The sequence below is a fragment of the Leucoraja erinacea genome, unplaced genomic scaffold, assembly GCF_028641065.1.
Source record: "Leucoraja erinacea ecotype New England unplaced genomic scaffold, Leri_hhj_1 Leri_992S, whole genome shotgun sequence".
Lineage (NCBI taxonomy): Eukaryota > Metazoa > Chordata > Chondrichthyes > Rajiformes > Rajidae > Leucoraja > Leucoraja erinaceus.
The window spans coordinates 34,632-45,000 of NW_026576941.1; the positions used below are offsets into that span (position 1 = coordinate 34,632).

A 10,369-nucleotide genomic window follows, 5' to 3' on the forward strand; every position below is an offset into this window, starting at 1 on the left:
AAATCCACAGTGAATCAACAAGTCCACTCGACGCCAAATGATAGGCTAACCAAAGCTAAAATAGCACGTACCAGCTGGGGACTAAAGGATTATTGTACTTAAGACAAACTGCGGAGTTGGGGTTAGGCAAAATGCAGATTAGAGTCAAACTGCGCGAAAACGGGCCATTCATAGTAGGCAATCCCCGATTAAGTATATAATGCACAGTAACAGCCCATTGAGTCTATATACAAAGCCGACAGTCGCTTTGGGCTTTATGGCCAACATTATCACCTTCCCTTGCAAACACAGGAGATGCAACAGCTGTCCCTATACCTCTCCCCTCAACTCTATCCAGGGGTCCTGACAGTCCTTCCATGTGAGGCAAAATTTCACTTGCACGTCCTCCAACCTTATCTACTATATCCGCGGTTCCATAGAAACATAGAAACATAGAAATTAGGTGCAGGAGTAGGCCATTCGGCCCTTCGAGCCTGCACCGCCATTCAATATGATCATGGCTGATCATCCAACTCAGTATCCCGTACCTGCCTTCTCTCCATACCCCCTGATCCCCTTAGCCACAAGGGCCACATCTAACTCTCTCTTAAATATAGCCAATGAATTGTGGCCTCAACTACCCTCTGTGGCAGAGAGTTCCAGAGATTCACCACTCTCTGTGTGAAAAAAGTTCTTCTCATCTCGGTTTTAAAGGATTTCCCCCTTATCCTTAAGCTGTGACCCCTTGTCCTGGACTTCCCCAACATCGGGAGCAATCTTCCTGCATCTAGCCTGTCCAACCCCTTAAGAATTTTGTAAGTTTCTATAAGATCCCCTCTCAATCTCCTAAATTCTAGAGAGTATAAAACAAGTCTATCCAGTCTTTCTTCATAAGACAGTCCTGACATCCCAGGAATCAGTCTGGTGAACCTGCTCTGCACTCCCTCTATGGCAATAATGTCCTTCCTCAGATTTGGAGACCAAAACTGTACGCAATACTCCAGGTGTGGTCTCACCAAGACCCTGTACAACTGCAGTAGAACCTCCCTGCTCCTATACTTAAATCCTTTTGCAATGAAAGCTAACATACCATTCGCTTTCTTTACTGCCTGCTGCACCTGCATGCCTACCTTCAATGACTGGTGTACCATGACACCCAGGTCTCGCTGCATCTCCCTTTTCCCAATCGGCCACCAATTGTGGACTCCTGTATATCATTGTGACCGAGTTGTAGACTGTGCGATCTTTTCGCTGATCACTTTCACTCAGTCCACCTTGCCCTACGTGATCCCCCCCCCCCCCCCCCCCCCTCCCTTGCCAAACACTTCAACGCCCCTACCCATTCCCACATTGACCTTTCAGTCCTGGGCCTCCTCCATTGTCAGAGTGAGGGCAAACGGAAATTGGAGGAATTCGCTTGGGCAGCGTACAACCCAGCGGTATGAATATTAATTTCCCTAACTTCAGGTAGTCTTTGCTTGCCCTCGCTCTCGTCCATCCGCCACCCGAGTCGCCCTACTAGTTTCATTGTCGTCCTGTTCAATTTCAATCTGTATCATTCGTTATCACCTAACCCACAGCCCATAATGGAGCATTTCGGGCTCCACATGCCCTTGAACGTCGTTGCTTCTTGCATGTATTTCATTTATTTGTTCTGTACCTCTCTAAATCGCCGTCTTTTTTTCTCGTTTCCCTTTCTCGTGACTCTCAGTCTGAAGAATGGTCTCGACGGGATCCGTCACCTAACCATTTTCTCCAGAGACGCTGTCTGGCCCGCTGAGTTACACCGATTTTTTGTGTCTAACATCATTGAGTTGCTCTGGTACATAAAAAAACGTTGCGAAGAACGACCCAGTCTCACCGCTCTTACACGCTGTTGATTCATGTTCATTTGCTTCATTTGGTCCCAAGAGACGATTCACTAGAGTGTTGGGTACCCTTTGCGTAATCGCAATAAGTATATATTCTTGGAAAACGACAATCAGATTGGTGCATTCTCCGAGGCTGCCACTGAACCTTCTTAGTCTTCAGTCCCGCTCGGATAGACACACAAGGAGCTGTTCTTGTGCACTCTTCTATTCGGTTTCGCGACGCTTTCCACCCCGACACTCCGTCGCAGACTAGGTCCGAAAATGGGAGACCTGGTTTTCCTCTGGGTCCAAGACGTGTTCTACCATTCGCTGGCTGTTGTCGGGGTGACCGGTAGGTGAGAGAGGGGCGGACTCACCTAACCAGATACGTTCTGCTTAAAAAACGGGCTGGCTGTGTAGGGTTTAAGTGTGGACGAGTGTGCAAATATTAGTGTATATGTGGGTGTAGATTTGTGAAGGAATAATGTGCCTGTGTGACTGTATATGACTCTGTTTCTTTAAACCAAAAACTGCGGGTTTCATGTGCAGAAAGGAACTGCAGATGCTGGTATGCACCAAATAGGCACAAAATACTGGAGTAACTCAACAGGTCAGGTAGCATCTCTGGAGGAAAGCAATTTGTGACGTTTCGGGTCGGGACCCTTCTTAATATTTGGCTCTATAATTCAGCGTGTATGTTGGACCGTGTGAGTTTGATGGCGGAACGGTGGTGCAGCGGTAGAATTGCTGCCTTTCAGCGACAGCCACCCTGGTTCGATCCTTACTACGGGCGCTGTCCGTACGGAGTTTGTACTTTCTCCCCGTGACTGCGTGGGTGTTCTCAGGGTGCCCCGTTACACTCCAAAGACGTGCAGGTTTGTACGTCAATTGGTTTTCGTAAATTGTAAATTGTGACTACTGTGTAGGATTGTGCTAGTGTACGGGGTGAACGCTGGACGGCGCAGGTGCGGTGGGCCGAATGTCCTGTTTCCACGCTCCATGCTTAGCCTAGTGTAGTTTAAAGAGCGCGGAAATAGGCCCTTCGACCCACCGAAGAGCTTATTTCGAAGCTGAGCAGATAATAAAAATAGAGAGAGTACAGAGGAGATTTACTAGAATGTTGCCTGGGTTTCAGCAACTAAGTTACAGAGAAAGGTTGAACAAGTTAGGGCTTTATTCTTTGGAGCGCAGAAGGTTAAGGGGGGACTTGATAGAGGTTTTTAAAATGATGAGAGGGATAGACAGAGTTGACGTGGAAAAGCTTTTCTCACTGAGAGTAGGGAAGATTCAAACAAGGGGACATGACATGAGAATTAAGGGACTGAAGTTTAGGGGTAACATGAGGGGGAACTTCTTTACTCAGAGAGTGGTAGCTGTGTGGAATGAGCTTCCAGTGAAGGTGGTGGAGGCAGGTCCGTTTTTATCATTTAAAAATAAATTGGATAGTTATATTGATGGGAAGGGAATGGAGGGTTATGGTCTGAGCGCAGGTCTATGGGACTAGGGGAGATTATGTGTTCGGCACGGACTAGAAGGGTCGAGATGGCCTGTTTCCGTGCTGTAATTGTTATATGGTTATATGGTTATAATCCTTACTCTAGCACTATCCTACACACTAGAGACAATTTGCAGATACTGATAGAAACTATGATGCAACTATGTCTTTAGGACATGAAGTGAAACCGGTGCATCCGGGGAAAACTCGTGCGTGCATTATGGTTAGAGTTACGTTCACGGGGAGAACGCACAAACTTCGAACAGGCAGCACCCGGGTCTCTGACGTTGTAAGGCAGCAACTCCACTGCTCCACCACTGTGCCCCTCGGCTGATAGTGATTGAGTCCAGGGAGGGGGAATGGATTCAGTGAAGATGAAAAGACGTCGTCAAGAATCAAAAGATTCAAGAGTAATTTCCTGTTATGTTTTCCGAAACTAAAGAATGAAATGATTAATTGCCGCTTCGCTGAACCTTCAGTGTTAAGACATTGAAGAGCAGAGACTCATTGCCAGAAATAATAGGAGATGGGATAATGTCCATTAACTGCACAGTTAGCTTACTGTTAGAACAGTGGGCATTTGGGTCTGGGTGACGGAGGGTTTGGACAAAGGGATATTATCCGTTTCGATTAGTTTAGAGATACAGCAAGGACACACGCCCATCGGTCCAACACGTCCGCGCCGATTAGCGATCGTCCATGCACTAGTTCAATGTTAACCCAGTTTGACATCCCACACAGTCGGGGCTATTAACTAGAGGCGAATTAAACTGCAAACCTGCACTTCTTTGGAATGTAGGAGGAAACCGGAACATCCCAACAAAACCCAAGCAGGTCATGAGGAGAACTTACAAATTCCGTACAGACAACACAGCACCCGTATTAAGGGTGGAACCCGGGTCTCTTGCGCTGTAGGCAGCTGCTCGACCGTTGTGCCACGGTGATGCTTAACTGATAAACATATTTAACTATGGAGACCATTAAAGTTTGGAGAGCATGGATCAAATCCGAGCAATGTGCTTGTTAACATAATGGGAACTCACCGCTTGGCAAAACCGGGGACAGCTGTGTAATGGGAGGATTTGGCTATTGAAATTGGTATTGCTTTGTGATTGCCACGTGTGCCGAGATATCGTTAACAACGTGTATTGCTGAGCTGAATATAATCAAGTAATACAAAAAAAACAAAACAGGCATGCATTGAGTGTACAGCGTGATAGAGTATGTGTGGAGAGGATGTTTCCACTAGTGGGAGAGTCTGGGACTAGAGGTCATAGCCTCAGAATTAAAGGACGTTCCTTTTGGAAGGAGACGATGAGGAATTTATTTAGTCAGAGGGTGGTGAATCTGTCGAATTATTTGCCACAGAAGGCTGTGGAGGCCAAGTCAATGGATATCTGTAAGGCAGAGATAGATAGATTCTTGATTAGTACGGGTGTGATGGATTACAGGGAATGGCAGGAGAATGCTGTAAGGAGGGAAATACAAAACGGCCATGATTCAATGGCGGGGTAGGCTTGTTGGGCCGAATGGTCTAATTCTGCTCGTATCACATATGACCTGATGACACTGTATAAAATACAGTGCATTGTGTTATAGTGTTACAATTAAAGAGACTAGTACAAGGTCCGCAGTTAGGTTCATTAGAATCGTGGGACCGTATGTGGCGGTACGGTGTGCAATGGGCGCGGCGGGGTGACGCAACTGTAGATTTGTTGCATTATAGTGCTTACAGCACAGGTTCTATCCTGGCGACAGGTGCTTGCCTGTACGGAGTTTGAATGTTCTCCCGTGACCTGCGTGGGGTTGTTTTTCCGAGATCTTCGATTTTCTCCCACACTCTAAAGTCGTATGTAGTGTAATGTAGTTGAATTGACGTGGCATACATGCAAATTGTCCCAAGTGTGTGCAGGTTTGTGTTAATGTGCGGGAATCGCCGGTCGCAGCGTACTCTGTGGGCTGAAGGCGTGTTACCTTGCTCTACCTCTAGACTTAACTAAACTAAACACCAGGCCTACACCCTAACTTATGGGAGGACAGTTCAATGGCATAATAATGGCAACGAGCTGTTCCTGTATGCTTACTACACTCTTAAATTTTCTGCCCGACGGGAGGGAATAGGTCTATAAATGGTTCAGCTGCTTTCCAGAGGCAGCATCGTGGAATATGCATTTAATGTGTGGGAGGTGGGGGTGGGGGGGTGGGGTTGGGGGGGGGGGGGGGGGGGGGGGGGGGGGGGGGGGGGGGGTTGTATGGTGGACTGGACGACGTCCGCAAATCTACAATTTCGGTCAGTCTTGGGCAGGGCTGTTGCCGTACCAAACTGCGACCTATTCAAATTCGATCTTTTCTCCGATGAATCTGGTGAAGCAAAGAAGTATCATTGGAGAGATGCCGAACTTCCTTCGTATTCTCATGAGGTAGAATCGTCCGTCTGCTTTCTTCAGATTCAGATTCAATTTTAATTGTCATTGTCAGTGTACAGTACAGAGACAACGAAATGCATTTAGCATCTCCCTGGAAGAGCGACATAGCAAATGATTTGAATAAATAATAACAAGTGTCCGGGGGAGGGGGGGTGATGATTGGCAGTCACCGAGGTACGTTGTTGAGTAGAGTGACAGCCGCCGGGAAGAAGCTGTTCCTCGACCTGCTGGTTCGGCAACGGAGAGACCTGTAGCGCCTCCCGGATGGTAGGAGGGTAAACAGTCCATGGTTGGGGTGAGAGCAGTCCTTGGCGATGCTGAGCGCCCTCCGCAGACAACGCTTGCTTTGGACAGACTCAATGGAGGGGAGCGAGGAACCGGTGATGCGTTGGGCAATTTTCACCACCCTCTGCAATGCCTTCCGGTCGGAGACAGAGCAGTTGCCATACCATACTGTGATGCAGTTGGTAAGGATGCTCTCGATGGTGCAGCAGTAGAAGTTCACCAGGATCTGAGGAGACAGATGGACCTTCTTCAGTCTCCTCAGGAAGAAGAGACGCTGATGAGCCTTCTTGATCAGAGTGGAGGTATTGTGGGTCCAAGAGAGGTCATCGGAGATGTTGACTCCCAGGAACCTGAAGCTAGAAACACGTTCCACCTCCGTCCCGTTAATGTGGATGGGGGTGTGCGTGCCGCCTCTGGACTTCCTGAAGTCTACAATGAGCTCCTTGGTCTTCTTGCAGAGATCAATGTGGTTAATGAGTCAATCTTCAAGCATGGTTACAGGCCCTTCGACCCAATTTGCCTACACCGGCCAAAGTCCCATCTACATTCGTCTCATCTGCCAGCATTTGCCCCATATCCCTCTAAACCTGTACTTTCCATGTACCTGTACAAATGTTTCTTAAACGTTACGATACTACCTGCTTCAACTACCTCATCCGGCAGCTCGTTCCGTACACTCACCCTTTGTGTGAAAAGGTTACCCCTCAGATACCTATTAAATCCGCCCGCCGCCCCCCACTACCTCAGCTTAAAGCTACGTGTTCTGGTTTTCCATTCTCCACTCTGGGCAAGAGACTATATGCGTCTATCCGATATATGTGCCGAATGCCTTGCTGACCAATCTATCTACATGGTGTGTCACTTCAAACGAACAATGTGCCTGTATTTCTAAATCCCTGTCCTATACAACACTCCCCAGAGCCCTACGGTTCACTCTGTAAGTTCCGCCCATGTTGGTTCTCCCAAAATACAACACCTCGCATTTATCTTTATCAATGTGATTGGTCCAGGACAACTTGGTGATGATGTATACGCCCACGAACTTGAAGCTCCTTAGTCCGCCCATAAGGTCACAGCGCAGCGTCCTACGTTTCAGTGAGAAACAACACACCCATCCAATCTCTCCTTATAACTAAAGCTCTCCGCTCTCTCTAACGAATGGGCCGAGATGTTGCGAGATGCATCATTTCCTCCCACTTTCACGCAACGATGTACATGCACTCCGTGTTTTATCTGCTCTGCAACACACCCTATCTACATGTGACACCACTTTAAAGCAACGATGTACCTGCACTCCTAGATCCCTCTGCTTTATAACACACCCTGTACCTGCACTCCTAGATCCCTCTGCTTTATAACACACCCTATCTACCCGTAACACCACTTACAAGCAACCATGCATCGCTCTGCTCTACAATACTTCCCATTGCCCTGCCATTCGCTTTAAATGTCCTGGCCCGGTTTGACTTCACAAAGTGCAACACCTCCGACTTATCGGAATTATACTCAATCAACCGTTCCTCGGCCAACTTGCACAACTGATCAAGCTCCTGCTGTAATTTTAGTTTATATTAGCTTCGAGGTAGAGTGTAGAAACATGCAGTTCGGTCCACCGAGTGCGTTCCGACCAGCGACACCGCCCACTAACACTTTTCTACACACACTGGGACCAATTCACAATATGACCGAAGCTAATTTATCTACAAACCTGTTCGTCCGTGGAATGAGGGATGAAATCGGAGAACCCTGGGAAAACCCGCGCAGGTTACGGGGAGAACGTGCAAACTCCATACAAGCAGCACCCGTGGTCAGAATCGAACCCGGGTCTCTGACGCTGTGAAGCACCAGCTCTACTGGTACGTCACCGCGCAACCTCTAACATTTTCCATAACCTTGTTTTCTATCTACAATACCACCAGTTTAAGTGTCACCTGTAGACTTGCTAATCCTGTGCCATAACACCTTACTTTGGGAACCGCTCTATCCAAGACGGCAACACATTGCAGCGAATTGTGGACCCAGCGCAAACCATCACTAAAAAACAATCTCTCTTACATTGACCATCTACACCTCACCTTGCCCCGGCAAGTCGTACATGGACGTACATGGTAAATGGGAGGGAATTGAAGAATACAGTTGAACAGAGGGATCTGGGTATAACCGTGCATAGTTCCTTGAAGGTGGAATCTCATATATATAGGGTGGTAAAGAAAGCTTTTGGTATGCTAGCCTTTATAAATCAGAGGATTGAGTATAGAAGCTGGGATGTAATGTTAAAATTGTACAAGGCATTGGTGAGACCAAATCTGGAGTATGGTGTACAATTTTGGTCACCCAATTATAGGAAGGATGTCAACAAAATAGAGAGAGTACAGAGGAGATTTACTAGAATGTTGCCTGGGTTTCAACAACTAAGTTACAGAGATAGGTTGAATGAGTTAGGTCTTTATTCTCTGGAGCGCAGAAGGTTAAGGGGGGACTTGATAGAGGTCTTTAAAATGATGAGAGGGATAGACAGAGTTGATGTGGACAAGCTTTTCCATTTGAGAATAGGGAAGATTCAAACAAGAGGACATGACTTCAGAATTAAGGGACAGAAGTTTAGGGGTAATATGAGGGGGAACTTCTTTACTCAGAGGGTGGTAGCGGTGTGGAATGGGCTTCCAGTGGAAGTGGTGGAGGCAGGTTCATTGGTATCATTTACAAATAAATTGGATAGGCATATGGATGAGAAGGGAATGGAGGGTTATGGTATGAGTGCAGGCAGGTGGGACTAAGGGGAAAAAAGTTGTTCGGCACGGACTTGTAGGGCCGAGATGGCCTGTTTCCGTGCTGTAATTGTTATATGGTTATATGGTTATATGGTTATATGGTTATAAGTCCGGCAGCATAATCAAGCACGAGTGGCACCCTGGTCACTACCTCTTCTCCCCTCTCCCATCAGGCAAAATATATAGAAGTGTGAAAATGCACACATCCAGATTTAGGGACAGTTTCTTCCCAGCTATTCTCAGGGAAATGAATCATCCTACCACAATCAGAGAGCAATGCTAAACTACTCTCTACCTCAAGTCCTGGGTCAGACTGATGACTTTACCTTGTGCAAAACGTTGTTCCCTTATCATGTATCTATACACTATAAATGACTCGATTGTAATCATATGTTATCTTTCTGCTGACTGCATAGCATGCAACAAAAGATTTTCACTGTAATTCGGTACACGCGCCAATACACTAAAGTTAACTGTACAAGGATAAGGGGGAAATCCTTTAAAACTGAGATGAGAAGAACTTTTTTCACACAGAGAGTGGTGAATCTCTGGAACTCTCTGCCACAGAGGGTAGTCGAGGCCAGTTCATTGGCTATATTTAAGAGGGAGTTAGATGTGGCCCTTGTGGCTAAGGGGATCAGAGGGTATGGGGAGAAGGCAGGTACGGGATACTGAGTTGGATGATCAGCCATGATCATATTGAATGGCGGTGCAGGCTCGAAGGGCCGAATGGCCTACTCCTGCACCTAATTTCTATGTTTTTATGTTTCAATGTTGTCGACAGGAAAGAGTGTTTTCGGGTCAACTGTAACTGGGAACTGACTGTTCTATATTCTATTCCACTCTCCGAGGATTGGGCCGAGATGTTAGAACGCCGACCAATCACACTTTTTCCCTCCGCTTCTCCACAGCGAATGTCATCACCATCGTCATCCTGTGCCGAGGGAGCTGTGGCCTCGCCGGCTGCACGGTCCGGTACCTGGTGTCCATGGCCGGGGCAGACCTGCTGGTCATCATCTTCTGCGTGGTCCTCAACCAACTGGTCTTGTTCTACTTCCCCTACTCCGTCCTCCTGCACTACAGCGTCTGTGCCCTCAGCAGCATCGTGAACGCGGCGGCCGTGGACTCCTCCGTTTGGCTCACCGTGGCTTTCACCTTCGACCGCTTCGTCGCAATCTGCTGCCCGCGAATGAAGCTCCGTTATTGCACGGAAAAAACGGCGACCCGGGTGGTCACCACCTTGTGCGCCGTCAACTACCTGCGAAATATCCCACGATATTTCACCTACGAACTCGCCCGGAGCCCCGGCCCGTTCCCTATATGTCGGCTTCGAAACGTGTGTTCAAAGTCCCTTTGGGCCGTGTACATGTGGACGGGACGGTGCTAACCCCTCTCATTCCCTACGTGGGAATTCTGCTGCTCAACGCTCTGACCGTCCGTCACATCTTGGTGACGAGCAGGGCTCGCAAGAGTTTCCGCGGAACCGGAGGCGGCGGTCAACAGGTGGACACCGAGATGGAGAACAGGAAGAGGTCCATGGTTCTCCTCTTCACCATCTCGGGC

The 10,369-nt window shown here is 47.8% G+C and overlaps 1 protein-coding gene across 1 annotated transcript in view; it reads left to right on the forward strand.

Moving 5' to 3' along the window:
• The first annotated feature begins 2,111 nt into the window (after positions 1-2,111).
• Positions 2,112-10,369, forward strand: part of LOC129695227 (probable G-protein coupled receptor 139) — an 8,519-nt gene continuing 261 nt past the window's right edge. The window contains exons 1-3 of the mRNA XM_055632002.1: positions 2,112-2,181; positions 9,718-10,113; positions 10,155-10,369. The exon at positions 10,155-10,369 is cut by the window's right edge and continues 261 nt beyond it. Coding sequence (XP_055487977.1) covers positions 2,112-2,181; positions 9,718-10,113; positions 10,155-10,369 — 681 coding nt within the window. The remainder of the gene's footprint in view (positions 2,182-9,717; positions 10,114-10,154) is intronic.